This window comes from Condylura cristata, unplaced genomic scaffold (genome assembly GCF_000260355.1).
Source record: "Condylura cristata isolate star-nosed mole 26May11 unplaced genomic scaffold, ConCri1.0 scaffold00026, whole genome shotgun sequence".
Classification (NCBI taxonomy): Eukaryota; Metazoa; Chordata; class Mammalia; order Eulipotyphla; family Talpidae; genus Condylura; species Condylura cristata.
The window spans coordinates 10020987-10040659 of NW_004567127.1; the positions used below are offsets into that span (position 1 = coordinate 10020987).

The following is a 19673-nucleotide window of genomic DNA, read 5'->3' on the forward strand; positions in this document are numbered from 1 at the left end:
GCTTCCCACTCTGTCCCTGGTGAATCCTCTCACCCTCCGCATCTCTGGCCTGTACCCCAGTTCTGTATGAATAAATAAATCTTTAAAAAAAAAGATCCCTATATACTTCATATCTGCCTAACAGTATCGGTATGGCATAGGTAGCTACTGCTGAAGAATTAGCCTCTATGTACTTAGGAAGAAGATAATCTCGAATGATCTAGTATAGGCTTCTTAGGAAGGTGTTTGACCTAAAAGTGTCTCCAATTTCTGGTGGAAAAATGAGTGGGTTGTGTGTATTATTCAAGTTGGGGATAAAGAAGGGTAAACCATTTCATTCTTTGGAATTAAGCTTACTGAGTGATTTGACAGGAAGAAGGCTGAGTGGAGCTGTCTGACTGTGGGAATTCACAGAACTTGGGTTAACACACCCACTTATATTTTCTTCTTAGGTTTTTCTGTTACCACTGGAAATAAGACTCCTTAATTTGATCTTGAATTCAGTACAGATGTAGTGATAATATGGCCACATGTTGGTGATTAGTTTAGCAGGTTTTTTAAACAGAGTACAAACCTCCCAGATTTAGAAAAGGCAGGTTGTATGGAAAGGCTAAGAACCAGATGGGGAAAAAAAGCAATCAAGAAACATTGTCAGAACTTAATTTAGGATGTACTTCCACCTGAGTAAGTGTTCTACTTGAATAACATTTCCAGGAGGAACTACTGTGTAGAAGTAGTGATATTTATTAAGGAAAGAATTGTGTGCATGGGTGTGTGTGCGGGTGTACGAGTGTGTAAATATTCAAGATAACCAGCGATATCTTACATAAAGTTCAGATTTCCATCTGACCTTTCTATTTTCATCTATAATTCTGTTCTTATTATACAGTGATGTTATGCAAACTCCACATACTTACATTGACAGTAGGAAAAAACTACAGCTTTATTTTTAATAAAATAGGTGGTTAAATAGTGGGCACAGCTAAAGCTTGAACCATAAATCATGAAGAAGTCCCCCTGTCAAGTAATAAAATAAAAAGCACAGGTACAATTTGCATAAAATTGGGGATCTTGCTAAATTGGGAAGAGTATGTGTTCAGGTAGGTTAGCAATTAGAGAAGTCAGAAGTATGTAATTCAGCATAAGGAAACAATGACTGATATGTCTTAAGGTAATTATGCTCCAAAGTTATTAAGTGTGTATAAGAAGCTTCTTGAAAGGTATAAAGAAATAAAGAAATGGATGTTTGTAGGCATGGGAAAGAAGAGGGGAAGGCATGCTGCTTAGTTTAGAACTAAATGGCAGTTTGAACATTTTTTCTTAGGTTAATTTTAAAGGAAAGTATATATACTGCCTTTTCCTCCGAAGTTGAAATTAGAAATGTACTGAACCTCATTTTCAGTTCCACTATGGGTCATCTCTTTCAATCAAGAAGTCATTAAAGTATGTGGTTAGCAACAGTATCCTCTGTTTCATTTCATTAGGCCAGTAGGCATAATGACGCTACCAAGATAAACAGCCACTAATTATTTCATTTTACTTTACATATAGGGATTAACACAGTATTTTTACCTTGAAGGTTTTTTCTTTCTTTCTCTTTTCTTTTTTTACAAAATAGTCTCTACAAATTTTGAGATAGAGCTGAGAACAGACTGATTGGAGCGCAGATTATCTGGCATTTGATACCCTGAATAATTATTTCAAATTTAAGAATGTAGCTTCGTTATTTACTTCCTGCACAAAAATATGATCAATTAGAAAGTGAACTGGAAAAATTAAGGTGTGTTCAGAAAAGTAATATGTGCACAGTAATGATAAGGAAGTAAGCAAAATTGGGGGCCTTGAGGTCAGAGAAACAAGGCAAAGGGGTAGTGGGTTTGGGGACCTCTCTGATTCCTCTGTGTGCTCCGGTGCTGGGATGGGGCATTGCAGGAAAACCTCCTCGGGACTTTTCTTTGACTAGTGAGGAAGTGTTGACACATATGCCATCACTTTTTAGTTTGACTTAAATCATTTAAGGAAGGCCTTTGAATACAAAAAAATACACTTGTAGAACATTTGTTAATATGATGCTTCCAGGTGTATTTTGAATGTGTTTAAAAAAAATGTAAATCGTTAAAAAAACTCCTTTGGACTGCTGTAGTGTAATTAATAAACTCTCAGTGGAAATGAAAAAAAAAAAAAAAACTTCATTTCCTACCAGCTTTTCCCAGTACAGGTGTTTTCTTTAAATTAGTTTTTACTGCATACTGACAAACATAAAACCTAATCTCTAGGGTTTGTGTTGGAGTGAAGAGTGGGAGCAAATGGTAGGACAGACATTTCCAGCAAGAGTAGAATAGACGCACAAAAGGACACGTCCGTATATATCTATTTGCGTCAGATTTGTAGAAAGAGAAAACTGTTTTTGGAACCCACGCACTGTACAGAATCTGTCTTAGCTCAGTCATCCGCTTTGATTTCTTAAACTTGGGACAAAGGAGAATAAAGAAAGTCCCGAACTTTGCCCCAACAATTTAAATGGGCTGTAATGTGTTTTGCTAAGGAATAAGGCAGACATGCCTGTTTCAGCTGTGGGTTACGGCCCTGACATTGCCGGGAGCCCACACTTGGCTCCAGCATCCCTGGAGGCCGAGCAGCTGGCAGGGAAATGGGTCTGTTCCATTTGTTAGTTACCACGGCCTGGGCGTATAGACTATGTCTCATTCCTTGTGTCCAGGATGAAGCATTCATGTCTTGCCTGTAGGATTGTTAACTTGCATGCACTGAGATACATCACTCATGGAAGGTGCTTAATGCCCTCCAGAGGCATATATGTTGACAGTCACTGCTGTTTATAGACTCACAGACATTATTCTGAGGTCTCCGTCCTTTTGGAAAACTCAGTTCTCAATCCCAGCAGAGATGCGCCCCGCCTCTCTCATCTCTTGCCCTCTCTTGGCCACAGCTCACTGCCCAGGCCATGTGAACGACTGCATTCCTGCCAAGAGGCTGGGCCTTTGCTTCTCATCATGCTTCTCTCTGACTTTCGTTCGTTCTCAGACAGCTAGTTCAGCCTATTCCCAAGAGGAATGAATCCCATCAGACCTGGCCTTCCTGTGCTCCCACTAAACCTAGTACTAGCCTTCCACTTACTTGAGTGGGCATGAAATGCTTTCTGTTATGTGTTTCTTTCCTTCCCAAGACTGTCATCCCCTCGAGGGCAGGACCTGTGCCTGCCAGCTCCCTGGCTTGGGGCAGTGTCCACCACGTGGGAGACAGAGCATCACAGCTCTTAAAGGCCTGGACTGTGGAGCCAGCAGCCTGGGTTTGAACTCCTGCTCCACCACTTACTGACCGTGTAAGTGACTTGGGGCCAATTATCTCACCTCTCTGCTGTAGTTGTCTTCTCTGTCAATGGGAAGATAGTAATTCCCACCCCATAAAGTCAGGAGCTGATCAGAAGAAGAGGGACAGACTCAGACTTCTTGCTGCGGGTCCCCTCCATTCTTCGCTTCCGTTTTGTATCTCCTGCTACTCAAATTCTCCTCTGCCACACGGAGTGAGGGGGAGGGGTGGCATGTGGGCCGTGGTGGGGAAGTGGTGCCCAGTGCAGAGGGGAGACACCTTAGCTGTGCTTCTATGACGTGTGAGGAGCCAGCCGCTGTTTGTAGGGGAGAGGGGGTGCCTGAGGTAGGGTTGCTTGCTTTGAGAACTACTTGTTCTTATTTTTGCTTGCATACAAGCTTCTTTTAGACCAGACTTAAACACACCAGATTTCTTCTCTTTCTCTGGATGAATGTGTTTGTAAAACTTATTCTAAAGCAACACAGATTGATGCATCACCACAAGTGTTTTCCTTATCCTGATTGTATCTCTAATGAGGAACCACACAGTGCCCCTCCTCTGGGGTGATTCTCTTTCCCTGTGTTGCAGGGAACACAGGGGTTGGCTTAATGATCTGAGCATAAATTGGGAGCTAAGAAACCTTTTCCACTTCAGTCTTTTTTCTCTGAGTGTGCTTTAGAGTCTTTATTGATTTATAATAATAAGACCAAGAGTAAAATAATTTGGCTATGTTATGCAAACCCAAAATGATGCTAAGTGAAACATGCTTTATTTTTTTAAGATTTATTTTATTTATTTATACATACCAGAATGGGGGTGTAGGCTGCAGGGGTGGGATGGGTGAGAGGATCCACCAGAGACAGAGTGGGAAGCAGAACAGGTGGATTGACTGAAATACACTGCTGATGGGAGCAGCGGCAAGACAGGAGATGTCTGCTGTGCCATGTGGGTCAGCTCCCTGGTGGGGGATTGAACTCATGCTGCAGTGGTTGCCGGTAGTGAAGCATATTTATTTTAAAATAATTCAGACTCCATCTGTCGTTTTGATTTCTTCTTAGAACAATGGTAAGAAGAGCCTTTCTGTTGGGTCTCAAGCTTATAAAAGGACAAATGAAGTTCAACACAAGTAAAAGTCACTTTAGAATCTTCTTTTAAAAAAATTTCCAAAACATGTAAGATTTAGCTTACGCTATTTAGAAGACTGATAAAGAGAATAGAAAAGGATAGAGAAACAAAACAAGGGACCAGACAAAATCAAACTAACAATAAACCCTAGAAATATGACTATAGAGTTGAGACTATTGGGGGTGATAGGGAAGCAGGAGAGTAGAGTGTAGGGGAGCTCAATGGACTGTGGTGAAGAACTGTGGGTGCCTTGGCAGTGTGTGTGGCATGCTGACATACATCTGAGGAGGTGTGAGCCTGTATCTCTAAATCATACACAGTGTTAAAAACCAATATTAAGTCAATAAAAATATATAAAGAAAAAGTATAAGTGAAAACCCCAGAAGGGGGACACTCAGTCTGTTAATATTTCCCTTCCTAAGGCTAGTTAGACCTTGACTGGCTTCTTTGGCAGATAGAGGAGGTGTGAGAGCATTAGGGGGATCAGGAAGGGACTGGACAACGTTTAAATAGGCTCAGCTGAGGAGAACGTGTGCACCTCAGCAGTGGTGTGCGGGATCCATCGTCGTGTCCTCTGTGCCTCTCAGTCTACAATGACCACTCATAATTTGAATGATGTCTGCTTTCAATTCAGAATCTCTCCTTCAAGTGGGGTAACTAGTATCCCAGAAATTCTTTCTGCCTGGGACAGCCTGACTGTGGGTGGGCCTTGTGAAATTAAGTTACCAGGTCTGCCTGGTTGAGAAGCTCTAATAGAAATCATTGACCATCCCATCACTGACTACATAATTTCTAAATTGGGATTGAAAGAACTCATTTCACAATAAGCCGTGAAGGTTTTTCCTGTTTCTGTAGCCCCAGTTAATACAAGTAGTCCATTACTACTAACATTTTAGAGAAGTGGATGTTTAGTCTTTCAAATAAGAAAAGGGAAGTGATTCCGTTTGCATTTGTAATGTAAAGACAAGGCGAAATGACTCTTGTACACACACAGAAAAGGAAACCATGCACTTTATGAAAGGAGTGGGGGAAAACCAGGTTCATCTCTGTAGTGTGCTCAAGCAGTCTGACCTTTACGTGTTTCCCCTCGGTATTGACTGTCAGTGTTGACTTGCACTGCAGGGCACTGATGGCAGCTGCACTGTAAAGCCACTTTGTTTCATCTGTTCTGATAACTAATCTGGAGAACTGTGACCCGATGTATAATTTTAGGATATCTTGACCTTGATGGCACTTCCATATTTTTCTTTGACAGTTATGTGCATTTAAGTGTTTTCTATTATTTTCATTCTTCAGCTTGTAATAATAAACCAGCTGTTCAAGTATTTTTTGATGGAGCAGAGAGAGTGGGCACAATGGTTGAATATATATATTAGAATCTATTTTGTGCCACTGGGTATGTCTAAGAGAGAGTCTACAGTGTTCTCACTACTGGACCTTTGCTATGTGAAGACAAGAGTTAACTGACTTAGTCAGTAGTCCCTTTTCATATACCCTCTCCCCCAAGTTGCTAAGTCATTGTTTTCAGTGAATGCCCTCATTGTCTATGCAGTGCCCAAGAGAGAGATGTAGACATATTCTCAATTCTTCTTTTCTTTTCCCACTACCTCCATTCCATTCACATTCAATCAATTACTAGACTTTTTCCTTTTTATATCACACTAATCCATTCCTTCTTCTATCATCCTACTCCAAATTGCCATATTTTTATGTTAAATATGACCACAATCCTAATTATCCTTGTGTTACCTACTTATCACATACAATCTACCTGACAAAGAGAAAAAAGCAAACTGCAAAACTGAACTAGCTGTAATACATTAGTTAATGGTACGGTCTCTGTAGCCTGAATGTCTGAGTTTTGAACCATGATTCCATTACTTTTGCAAATGTAATTATATAAACGTGGGTGAATGTCTAAGCCTCAGTATACATATTAAAAAAAAACAGAACTTTCTTGATTGAGTTATTGTGAAGATTAAACATATAAACATTTAGCACTTAGCTAACATTCAAAAATTACTGCAATAGTAGACATAAAATGCAAGTCTGAGTATTTCACTCCAAACCCTTAGGTTCTACCACTTCTTCCAGAGCGAGGTCCAAATCTCTTTGGTAGGCTTTGAAAGTCCCCCTCTAATCTTGCTCTCACTGTTTCTGTTCTGGGTGTTGGGTCTTTTCGAAGCATGTTTACTGCTTCCAGTAGCCCATTTGTCTGTCTTGTCTTCTTTTTGTGTGGTAGTGAGGCTTACCTCGAATTTCCTCGCACCTCAAAGTCCTCAGTAGCTAAATTTGGGACATTATAAATATATAAAAGAATAATGACAACCACTGATTTATTACAAAAGCAAAAAGGTGAGGTTGGTGGTGAGCATGGGAAAGCATTTCCTTAGGGAAGAATACAAGTTAAGAAATATGGGTGGAATCAGAAAATTAAAAAAAAAAACAACCTCTTTTACAGTTTCAAATGGAATAATTCAAAGAAGAATATACTAAGACCAGGTTGAAAAATTATTGGGAAATCAGACAGCAACATGGACCCAAGTCAACATCCCCACTTTTTGTGGTGACGTAGAGTGGAGTGGAGACTAAACTTTACAGTAGAGATGTAGCAGAATCACTTTCAACCAAGTCATCAGACCCAGTGTCGATAATAATGGAATAACCTAACATTTAGTGCCTACTGATGTGGTTAGGCATGAAATTCTGAAGTACAGCAGGAAATATTTTTGCCACAGCTGTTTAACTTGAATCTAAACTTAGTTTTGAGTTCACAGAAAAGTTGGAGGAAGAGGTGTAATGATACCATGGGGAAAATAATCAGATAGTCAGAATGTGGAACATTCTATAAAACCCAGTCTGAACACTTTAAAAAGTCATTTTTTTTTTGAAAGAGGGATATTTAGACTCTAAGCTACTGCAAAGATAAAGTAACCAAATGCAGTGGGTAGATTTTAGTTGCTTCCTTGATTGAGGGAAAGTAGAGTCAAAAGACACTGGCCAATTGAAGGAAATTAAAAGATGGGACGGATATTAGATAACATGAATTATTTTTAATTTTCTTAGACACGGCAGTGGTTTTGTGGGTGGGTATATTGGAAACTGTCCTTATTCCTCGGAGTTGCACTTTCAGCTGTTTCTTAGTGAAATGCCATGATGTCTACTTCCGAAATGTCCAGCAAAAGAAATTTTATAGAGAAAGGGTTGGAACACACAAGTACACATGGCAGTCTGCTAGAGTTACTGAGCAGATAGTGTTCATTGTGCTATGCTTTTAACTTTGGGCTTGATTTTGTGTTTTAATCAAACTGGAAAAAGAAAACCTTCAACACGATGAAAGCAAAGCAGATTCTTGGGGTGGCAGTCGGCAAGCTGACAACCTAATGTACCCAGGCTTCTACAAAGGCAGCCATTTCCTCTGTAACCTCAGCTCTGTTCCTATATAACACTAATCCAGGTGCCTGTGAGCATCAAGTGAAGTCCCATCCTAGTGTAGTTAGCCACATTTTGGATAGCTGTGAAACTCCCCAGCTACAGTTAATAGAGATGTATGGGACAGAACCTTGGCTGATTCATTTTAAGCATTTCCAGTGACTGTGGGCTTTCCATAAGCATGGACTGAACACAAAACAGAACATAAAGGGTGATCAAATTTGAGGATTGCCTGGAAAAGAAAGAGCACAACAGTGACCTTTTCCAAATGCAATATATATTTGTTGAATTTAATGGAATTGAGCTAGTTAAGGAGCATACAAAGTTAAAGTTGGTTCTAGAAGTGAGAAGACTGTTTTTGATCTTTTGTATACATGTAATGATGACCACATTCCCGATATACATTTATTTTGCTTTCAGTAATAACACTTGGTTATCTGGATTAGTGATCAAGGCTATTCATTGGAAGTCTGTAGTTTTTTCTACAAGGAGGAGGCAGCCAGTGGGGAGGAGATCTGATGAGAATCTTCAGAGGGTGGCATGTGCAATTATGCTTTGTTCCTTGATGAGCTATGAGTTGGGCACTTAATTATGTAAAAAATATTGCAAGAGAGCAGTTGCATAATTCCCAAGAGAGTAATTATTGTCTATCTTGGCAGAATGCAAGGCTTTTAATCTGTAAATAAGCAATTCTGTGTAGAAGAGCTACATGCAGAGTTATTGTGTCATAAAGGTCTCTTATAAATTTTTTAAAGTGGAAGCAGCGGCCTGCATGTGCTGATTGTGCTTCAAATGGTGGATGATGCTTCCCGTGTGGTTTTAACCCCTCCTGAAATATTTAAGCCTCTGAAGAGAGTTCCTGTAAAGGCTAAAATCTGTGTCTGAGTTAAGCCTGTGAAAAATCTGAATGTTTCAGATAGAGAGGGAGTAAAACATGTTTTCAGCACATAAGAAATGTAGATGAAAAATAATACAAGAAAGAAACATACACAGCACATGGTGATGGCACAGGGGTGAAGTGGTGGGAAGCCCAGGGGGATTACAGCTGAGATGAAAAAAATGTACAAAATGAAGAATAATTAAAAAAAAAAATAAACATACACAGGGCTTATGGAAAGCCCTTCATTTTTTGGAGGTTAATAAAATTTTCTTAATGTGTGCACTGCAGCCAATGTTTCCAAAAAGATTCATTTTGCTCTCAGTGTATGTTTATATTCTGCTTTGATGGACCTGAGCTTTTTACATAATGAAAGTTAGTTCTGTTGGCGTTTTGAGGTGTCGGAGTTCTCTCTTCCCCCTTCTGTTAGCTTGATGAGCTGAGATGCTCCCCTTTGAGCCCTGTCCTCTACTTGAGCACAAACCCCTTCCCCTTTTTCTTCTCAGGATTTCCACTGGGATGATTGCCCTTTCTTGATAACACCTTTCCCCTGGCTCTGGTAGGGGTGGAAAGGAAATTTCCTCCTGATCTCACTCGGTGCATCTCGGGCTGGTTGACTAATCAACTCCGTATCAGAGTAGTAGGGGGGAAAAAGCCCAAATTTGCTTACATATATATATATATATATATATATATATATGGGGATTCCACATTAATACAGCTCCTGGCCAGAGAGGTGAAATGAGGGTGTAAATCCTAACTCAAGTCTGAGGTTTCAGAGAGAGAGGAGGGGACTTGCATAACAAGAGTGGGGGGTGACTTAAATGACAGAGGCCAGATGCTCATCCTGCTTATAATTACTTTTCTCCAAGAGGAGGATTGTTTCAGATAAAAACCCTAATTCCTTCCCCTGGTTAATTAAAGAAGTGGTAAAAGCTTCTCTTGAGCCTAAAGAGCCTCCGTTGACCTCAGCTCCAACTAGTCCACATGCCAAAGTGACACATCTTGAGAAGGCCGTCTGACACCTCGGGAGGTGAGGGCTGTCTTTCATTACCAGACTTACTTCTATGAAAATAGAAACATGTTCAACAACTTCCATTGTTTTCAAAGAACCTGTGCCTGACCTGTATTTTCTCTCTGGCTTCCTCCTCAGTCTTCTGTTTCTCTTTGCAGAAAAACCTCAGGCCCCTCTACTCTATCATCACTTCTTCTCTTCCCATTGTTACTGGGACCTGTTCCAAGCAGCCTCTCATCCCCATCCTCTGCACAGAACCTGCTTTTGTCCAGGGCTCCGGACTTTCTCTCTGCCAAACTGCTGGACGGCTCTTGATCAGGATCTTCCTTGACTGTCTGCAGCAGCTGACACAGTTTATCTCTTCCCTGAAACATTTTCTGTACTTGGCGTCAGGAAAAGTACATCCTCCCACTGAAGATGTACATTCTCCTTGCTCACTACTCACTCAGACTCCTTGCAGCACAGCTTGTTTCCTGGTCTCCTGAAGTCACCTGGGCCCGGGTCCCCTCTGCTTGCTCCAAGAAGCATCTCCAACAATAACCTGTTTAAGCAGTCTTTGTACTTAGACTTCCAAGGTTGCATCTGGAGTACATACCTACATGACGCCAGCCTCCTATGTTCAGGTGTCTGCTCCCCACACCCCATCGGATGAGTAACAGGTGTCTGACTTTCAATGTCATTAAAATGTAACACCTGCTCTTCCCACAGTTTGCTCTCACCGGGACTACTGCAGTAGATTCTTATCTGACTTCCCTGTGTCTTCCCCTGCTCCAGCCCCTTTCCTTCTCAAACAGCAGCTGAAAAACTTTCAAACTACTAGATCAGATCTCTCCTCTGCCTATGAGGCTGCCGGGGAGTTCTCTTTTAATCAAAGTAAAGTCTGTGACCAACAAGGCACCTCTTCATGTGCCATTACCTATCAATCACCTGCTGCCGTACTTACTTTTTATCACTCACTCTGCCCAACCCACATTATCTGCTCCTCATGCCTGAGACGCTCCTCCGATGCTGCCACCTTAAGGTCTTCATGTGTGACCTTAGGCTGGATTTTCTGTCCTGTAAATCTGTATGGCTGCCTCCTTTACCACCTTTACACCTCTACTTAAGCATCTTCTTCTCAGTGGTGTTATTTCTAACCATCTCATTTATTTTCTTCCCAGAACACTCCCCCTAACCCTTCCAACCTCTTCGCCTGGTATTCTTTTCTTTACTGCACTTACCACCATAACGGGTGAATTGGTGGTGGGAAGCCCACATGGACTACAACTGAGATGGAAAAAAGTACAAAATGAAGGGTGATGTAAAAAAAAAAATACTAACCATGAAAAAAAAATTAAAGACATTTGATTTTTTGTTGTTGTTGCTGAGTTTCCCCTTTTCTGTCTTCTCTTACTAGCACGATCGCTTGGCAAGGGGATACATTTTGTCTGTCTCATTCACAGCGGTATTACCGGCGCCCCAGAGGGCGCTAAATAAATACTGTTGAAGGAGTAATTGAAAAGCAGCCCCCAAAGCTGGTTATTCCTTATCATTTCTATAGCATCCTGCACATGCAGAGGGTAGCTAGCCTTCAGAAGATTCACTCTATTCTAACATCTCCCTTTTATTCCTCAGTTTCTCTGTCTGAAGAACATAAGGACATTCCTGACAGCCTGCTGTGAGACATTTGGGATGAGAAAGAGTGAACTCTTTGAGGCGTTTGACTTGTTTGATGTTCGTGACTTTGGAAAGGTAATTGCATTTTATTATTTAATGCATTTTCAATGGGAGAACTTTTAATCAAATATTTATTGTTTCATCTTATTGAAGTAGGACATGGGGCATGTGACTTAAGGGACTAGATGTCTGCCTTATATAATTGAATTTTCCATGTAGGTGATTTTGTCAAAGCAAAAAAAAAAAAAAACAACAACACAAAACACATAGGAGCAACAGTTGTCGACATGAGATTGGTATAAGGGGCATCTTTAACCCAGATATAGATTTTCCTGCTGGTTATCTCAGAGGATAGGGTTGCAGTTTCCCTTCCTTTAGATAGTTTTGTTGGGTCCACAGTTTGATGGCCAGTATTCTTTCCTCTGGTCTTTTCCATGTCTGAAAGGCTCCTGATTTTTGGAAGTTAAAGATGTTCTGGTGGTTCTCTCTGTTTTGACATTATGGTAGATGACTTGGAGAAAATAGACATAACTGAAATGTTTGAGGTTGTTAAATAACTCCTACCACTTACATTTCAGCAGAATCATGATGGATTTGTCAGATTTCAATATTTTCACATAGACATTGCTTTCATGTTTATTGCTACAGGTACATCAACTCCTTGTGTATGCTAGGTGAAAGGAATCATCCTTTCAAAATTTATATATAGTTCTATATTTTGAAGTGAGTGTACACACAATTAACTTCTTGCATGTAAAAATCCATACAAGAATCAGTTAATTAAGGTGACATTGTTTTAAGTCCTGCATTAAGAAAATCAGCACATAAAAAGGAAAAAAAATCTAAATGATATTGAGAACTTTATTCTTGTAATTCAGGTGCTAATATTTCATCACCAGGCTATTTGAGAGTGACACTTTTATTTAATTTCATAGATACACTGTTTCGGTTATAAGCAAAAATATCAGGCAGTATGGATTTGCTGGGCATTGGGAATAAACAACACAAACTGAAAAAGAAAGGTAGGAAGTTTTATGCTGAATCACAGCAAGTGTGGAGAAGCCACCATGTGAACTTCAGGGAGCTGGCCCTTCCTCTAAGCTGTTGGCCCTTGAAATCATCAGGAATGCGTCTTTTCCATTCTTTGAACCTTTTCCCAATTAAGACACTATTTTCTTTTCTTTTCTTTTTAACTTCTATTTTAGGAAAATGAATTGGGGGACTCAGAACTTACAATAATAATTATGACTTTATCATTCCTGTTGATCAACACATTCCCAGGATATTCCTAATTTCCAAAAGGAAACACCCATATCAAAGCCTCTGATAGGAATCTATGACTCAAGCAGGCCTTAAATCTAGCTCCTCTTCATAAGATCATGGGATCTTCATTTTTTCATTCAAGCTTATAAGAAATGGCATTGGTGGAGACCGGGAGATTTTAGGAATTACTTAGAAACACATGGCCTCATTCTGTAAATAACGTAGCATGTTCATTAATGAGACAGTGGAAGCCTTGTGAGATAATTGAGATGATCAAAAGTTGAATGTAAAGAAATGAACTGTAGCTGCTCAAAGGTAAATGAATTTTTGACTGTTTAAAATACTCAGCAGTGGTAAGTCTGAAACAGACTTGAACTGGGGGGAGTAGCTAACTTGATGCAATACCCTCCAGTTAAAATCATATAGTTTGACTATTTTTAGTTTGCAACACCTTTGCAGCTGTTATTTCCAACCATGGATGGTACAGTTCTAGATAAACCAAGAAAAAGAAAGCATTTGGGTTATTGCTCCATTATTTCCTATTGTTAGATATCACTCTAAACAAAGCCACCAGTAGCGCAGTTACTGGGCACTTTGGCTAGGCCACCTGTGTTGTGAGTCTTCATCTATCATATTTCTAACATACTCATAACAACCTGAAGAAGTGTAAGAACTATTGTTTTCCTCATCATGGGAAACCTGGGCCTTAAATCACATATCCAACAGGGATTGGAGCGATAATTTGAACCCATATCTGGTTGATTCTTCTTTGCTATCCGCGGGAGCACATGTCCCAGGGGCCGACACAATGTGCTGTCACAGTGTAAAGGGCCTAGCATACAGAATCTCAGCACCCGTGTCACCGTAAGATCATCTGTACACCCGTCTTACCACGTCAGCACTGCTCCTGTCCCTGTTTACACATCCTAGCTTGTAAATGGTGGAACTGGGAAAATTAATGAAGTTTTAAATTTTCATTTTGAAAAAATACGAGGGGTGTTAATTCAGAGATGTAATAATTCTTACTATTGTGAATGTATATTTTCATAAGTTAGATGGGCTACTTTATTTCTCTCCATTCTTTGGGGTTTCACTTAATTTCCACTTATCATGAAAAATATATGTGTGTGCATCACCGTTTTAGTTTATACAAATAGTGAATTGAATACTTTTTTTAAAGACCGTCTTGATTTTTTAACAACGATATTGAGTGTTTTTATGGCATTTTGAAGTTTTCAGGATGTTTCATATCATTGACTTCATTTGATTCTTGTAATAATCTTGTGAATGAAATAATTTCAGATGAAGAAACGAAGGACTGGACTGAGAAGAATGGTATTTTAAGATCTCCTTGTTTGTGGACAGAACAGGCTTAGGAGTACAGGCCTTCTGACTTCTGTATTTTTCTTGTCTGTTGTCTGTATTTTGAGAATTGCTATAGTGTGAATGCTCATAGAAAAGAACTTAAAGGAGAAAACCAAAGACATATTGGTAAAATTGAAGTGCACAAGTGATTTGTCACTTGGTACCCCAATGACAGTTTATATTTAAGAAGAGGAGCTAGATTTAAGATCCTGCTTGAGTCATAGATTCCTATTAGAGGCTTTGATATGGGTGTTTCCTTCTGGAAATTAGGAAAATCCTGGGAATGTGTTGATCCACAGGAATGATCATTTTTCTTTTAATTTATGGTTTGTGAAGAATATATGTTTTGTGCACTCTAGAAGGACAAATTTCTCCTTTTAGTGTAAATTTTGATTACTGCAGTTTAGCTCTTACCAGTGTTATGGGGTACACATTTCAATTCACATGCATATGTCAATCAACTAGAAAGTTCTGAATGCTTTATGTATACTTTGATTAAAAAAAAAATCACCCACAGGAATGAGGAATGTGTGAGCAGCTTGAACTCATTGTAAGGCAGCAAGATGCCTTGAGGTTAAATTCTATTCTCTCAGGATTATTGAATATTGAAAAGTGTCCTGGCGGAGTAGTCCTTGTCTGACACTGCTCAGTCTCATTCCTGAACTGAGTTTGCGGGGACCGCCGCTCCCCCTTGAAGAATCACAGCACTTCTTTGACTTTAGGCTTGTGTTTCTGTGCAATTCTAAAAAAAAAAAAATTACTTAAAAAAGATGAATCCTTTTCTAACTTTCTAGTAACAGAAAAAAGGTAGAAGCACATATTGACTGTTGGAGAAATTTAATAAAAAGTTCCTCTCTGTGGGATTACAAATTATTAATTTTATGACCTTTTACATTGCAACAGGGTTTGTGAATTTGCTCATTTCCATGTTGCCTGTGAGGGATTTTTGTTGCTCTGTTCAGATTGTCATTTTCTGATGAACGTGTTTGCTGTTTGGAAACATTTCCTACTGAGCTGTCTGTTGGCACGTTCACGGCGCAGAAGCGCGTGGGATTTTTCTTTAATGAGACCATTTCTAGTGAGTAATTGAGATCAGGTTGCTGTTGCTGTCCAGATGAGTGATGAAGTCAGTTCCTTCCCCTGGTGGCTGGGGGTGGGGTAAGGGCCTGTTTCTCACTACCGGCAGAATCCAGACTGTTGTTCCCAGTATTGTAAACCAGCTTGCAAGGTGTAAAGTGATATGTTTTCTTGAATCAAAGAGAATCACACCTGGCCAAAGTAGTTGCAGCTGATTTTAGTAGCACTTGGGTAATATCACCAATATGTTAAGGTTTGGGCAGGAGTCTAGAGCAGTGGCTGGGGAACATTGTTGTGTGTTTTGGGTAAGAATATAGTTTCTGAGTTGGAGCTCAGTTTGAATTCATTTCTACACCTTGTTAGAATGTTTCTTGGGCAAGTTATTTAATCTCATTATGTTTCAGTTTCCTCATCTTTAAGCTGTGGTTAGGGGATTATTAATGAAGTGTGTGTGAAATGCCTAAGAGGATGTAGGTTCAGTATATACTTGATAAGTATTAGCTGTTATTACTCTTAATATCACGATTGCTACAACTCTAATAAGATTTGTAGTCAACATAGGAACTGAATTTTGAATTGAGTGTGAGAATTAATGATACTGTCATACAGAACTGTGAAAACAAGGTTAATATATGGAAAATGCCTGGCATATTGAGTTTCATCAGCTCTTTGTATATATTTGTGATCAGTTCTTTATCATTAGTATTGTGTGCAAAATCATTCATAGCAGATGTGTAAGGTATCAGGAAAAAATACATATAGTAAATGTAATAAAATAAAAATGGACATCAACTAAATATAAACCAGAGACATTCTATGGGGGAGGAGAGAGGAGAACAGGATCAAAACTGGGGTAGGAATAGCACACAGGACTATGGTGATGGCATGTGGGTGAGGTGGTGATGGGAAGTCTACAGGGATTACAACTGAGATGAAAAAATGTACAAAATGAAGAAAGATGTAAAAATATATACACACATATAAAATATGTCTGGCATATTGCTCAAAAGTCTTTGAATCAGTTTAGACCCAATTTGGAATCAGTGCTTTGGATAAATAGATCATTCTGAGTTTTGAAGGTGGCTATGTAAAAAGACAAAAATTCTAGTGGGATTTTCTCAATACTCAGTTTATTTCTGCCTCAGATTAAGCACCTTATAATATACATACATTTATATCTTATACATATATTTTCCTACGTTTTTGTGGTAAGAATGGTTCATTTCTTTTTCTGTACATACGGTTTTGCTAAGAGATTGGCAAAGAGCAATGAGACTTTTACTGATGGTAGATGATAGTTTAACATTCATCAACTCTCCTCTCCCTTCTAGCCCCTCAGGATGTAAACCAAAATAGCATGTACTTCAGATTCAGGATCAGAGGTAGTTTTCTTCTTTAGCTCCTTAAATCCATTGCCATTTAAAAATAAACATGAGCTTGCTGAGAAAACAAAGAGTTAGATGGAATGGTTAATGTAGAAAAGGACTTTAAAAATTATTAGAGCACAAGGGACTATGGTGATGGCACACAGGTGAACTAGTGTGGGAATTTTACAGGGAAATAATACACTGTACAAAAATTAAGGATGATGTAATAAATATATTTAAAAATTATTAATAAATGGAAATTCACTTCATCACTGTATGATTTCCACTAAGAGGATTTTGTGCTTTTACTTCCCCTCCTATAGCTTATTAGCGGACTTGCTACCATCAAGCTGCCTTTTCATTGTGAGCTCAAATTTCTGTCCCATCTGTAATGCCTTATGTCACAGAAGAGTATTTGCTCAGGCTGTGTCTTACAGTTTGTATGTTTTTACCCTTCCCAGCCTGACTGGTCTACTTGAGTGTTTGTGCATAAGGGTACAAGGACCCCTTCCTGCCCAGAATGTGCAGGTCAAATTGTGGTCTTTGCCTGATTAATCTCCCCATCCCGTTCCAGTCCACAGCACCCATGTATACAGACACAATGATCCTTGACAACTGAGACCCCATAGTGGTTTCCAACTACTTGTGTATCTCCTTGGAACTCTGCCAGTTTTCTCCGTTACAAAATGATCCTTCCACCCAAAGCTTCCTGAATTTCTCATAGGATGCAGGTGGCCTGAGGGCCACACCTCAAAGGTCTATCATATCACATAGCTACTTATTTTTTTTTTATAGTCAGAACATTGGAGATCTGCTTTCATGTACACAATACGGTTTTATAACAGATTCCCCAAACTTACTGATCTTTTAGCAGAAGTTAATATCCTTTGACAATATCTTCTGTTTTCCTTAGTCTCTGGTTCCTGCAACTACCAATGAAAATTCATTTCTGTGTTGTTTAAGATTCCTCTTATTAGTTGGATTATACAGTATTTGTCTTTCTCTGTCTCACTTATTACACACTTAGCACAATGTCCTCAAAGTTTGCTTGTTTTGTCACAATCAGCATGATTTCATTCCTTTTTATGTCTCAGTGATATTTCTTTACCCATTGATAGAGCCATTTTCTAACCATATTTCTCACTTTTCTACCCCCTTTCCTCCCATGCTTCAGTCCCACCAAATTGCCAAAGTCCTAAGCTTTCAAATTAATATTTATCCATATTGTACCCTTTATCAGGAGCTCTCTCCTCCCCTCCCCTCCACCAGTCCTCCAGTATCCCTCTCTCTCCTGTCTTGAGTGATTTACTTGAAGATCACACACTTGTACACGCAGCTTCAAATTTGAGAGTGTGGCTTAATCTGGAACCCAGAGCTTGGATGCACTGAGTCCCCAAAGTTTATCCTTGCTGACTTGTTTCTAACTTTTTCCTAAGTTCCAGCTGGACCTTGAACTTTCTTTGACCAACAGAAATATGACCATGACATATTCAATCGGTTCTCCTCCTCCTCCTCATTCTGACATTTTGAGATCAAGCAAACTTGGGTTTCACCCTGTATCGTCCCCAGATGCCTGTGCGGGAAGGTCATGCCACTTCTCAGAACCTCCATGTTTTGACCTGTGAAGTGGCCATGGTGATGCCTCCTGCCTGCTAGGGTTGCTATGAGGAATGTGTCGGAGTCTGGGATGAAGTAGATAGGTGAGGTACAGGGCTGGGGCTCACTCAGTGCTGCCTCTCTTGAGCAGCTCAGCTGTCTTTCCTTCATCCCTGAAATGCTGGCTGCCCAGCCTGCAAGGCCTGGGCCAAGGGCTGCTTCATTCGTCAGCCCATGACCCCTGTGTAGGTGCACTTGAGTTCAGGAAACCACACAAATAAAATATAAATAAACAAGATAATTATAACCAGTGATAAGTAGCTTTGAGGAAACGGTAAAACGATAAACTATTGGAGGAAGCAAATTTCCATAGGATGGTAAGACAAACTTCTTTGGGGCCCTCCCTGGTAGCGCAGCAGATTAAAGCACAGCACTGTGAGGCTTTCCGCAGCCCCTGTCTCCCTGCTGTTCCCCTCAGCAGTGTATTTCAATCAAACCATCTGTCTGTTTCCCCCTCTGTCTCTGGTGAATCCTCTCACCCTCTGGCCTCAGTACCCAATGTCTTGTATTAATAAATAACTAAATCTTTAAAAAAATAAAGAAAAACTTCTTTGAAGTAATGAAGACCTGGTGGGAGGAGGTACTAGTACTACCGCCTATTTATTCAAATTAAATTCCAGTCAGAGTCTAGTTCTACTTCTTACAGCAATGCACCTTGGAGTAGCCCTTTAACTCAGACTCAGCATCTGAAATTCTAAAATTTCTTTGATTCTAAAATATCACTTATTGGTAAGTGTAATGTGTGTGTTATTTTTTCCAAAGTCATGTTTTGCTTTGATAATTCTTCCTCGTGTGATCCTTCTGAACACCTCTACACTTAGCTTTTAGTTTTTTTTCCAGGTGAACTCTATTTTCTGTAAAATTGACGTTCCTTTAAATCTTTGAGAGTGGTAAAGACTCAATCATACATATACTAAGGGGGAGATAAAGGCTTTGTAAAGAAATTAAGCATGCAAAGAACATTGCTTTGATTTTGCATCTCCATTTGGTATAGTTACGGGAATTGTATTTTTTGAAATGAAAATCTAGTTGGAGAGCTGAAAATGATCTTTCAGTCTTTAGCTCAAGGATTCCTCCAGATTTTTACATTTAATCTTTTAGGCAGTACCTTAAAAGAAATCTTTCTAATGTAGTTCTAATATGCATGTAAATACACACATAGATACAGGTTTAGGGCTATACCCAGATATAGTATACTTGGGTATATTTTCTGGTGTAACTTTATAACTACATGTATCCAAATTTGTTTATAACTGCATGATAAACATAATTTATGATTTTTTACTTACTTGCATTTATTTTAAGTGCTCTGTAGCTAGACATTGTAATTTCTATGACATAGTAACTTGTGTATCATTATACCTATGCTGAAGGTTGTTAATATATTTTTTAAGAGACTTTAAAGCCAAAAACTTTTTTTTTAATTTTACAAAAGTTTATTTTTACATCATTTTGTACGTTTTTTTTTTTCCATCTCAATTGTAATCCCCGCGGGTTTCCCATCACCAAGTCACCCGTGTGCCATCACCATAAT

General features: G+C 39.4%; 1 protein-coding gene across 1 annotated transcript in view; it reads left to right on the top strand.

The window, feature by feature from the left end:
* The window catches only part of VAV3 (vav 3 guanine nucleotide exchange factor), a 278797-nt gene that overhangs the window by 46388 nt on the left and 212736 nt on the right, over window positions 1–19673 (top strand). The window contains exon 2 of the mRNA XM_012730192.1: window positions 11370–11486. Coding sequence (XP_012585646.1) covers window positions 11370–11486 — 117 coding nt within the window. The remainder of the gene's footprint in view (window positions 1–11369; window positions 11487–19673) is intronic.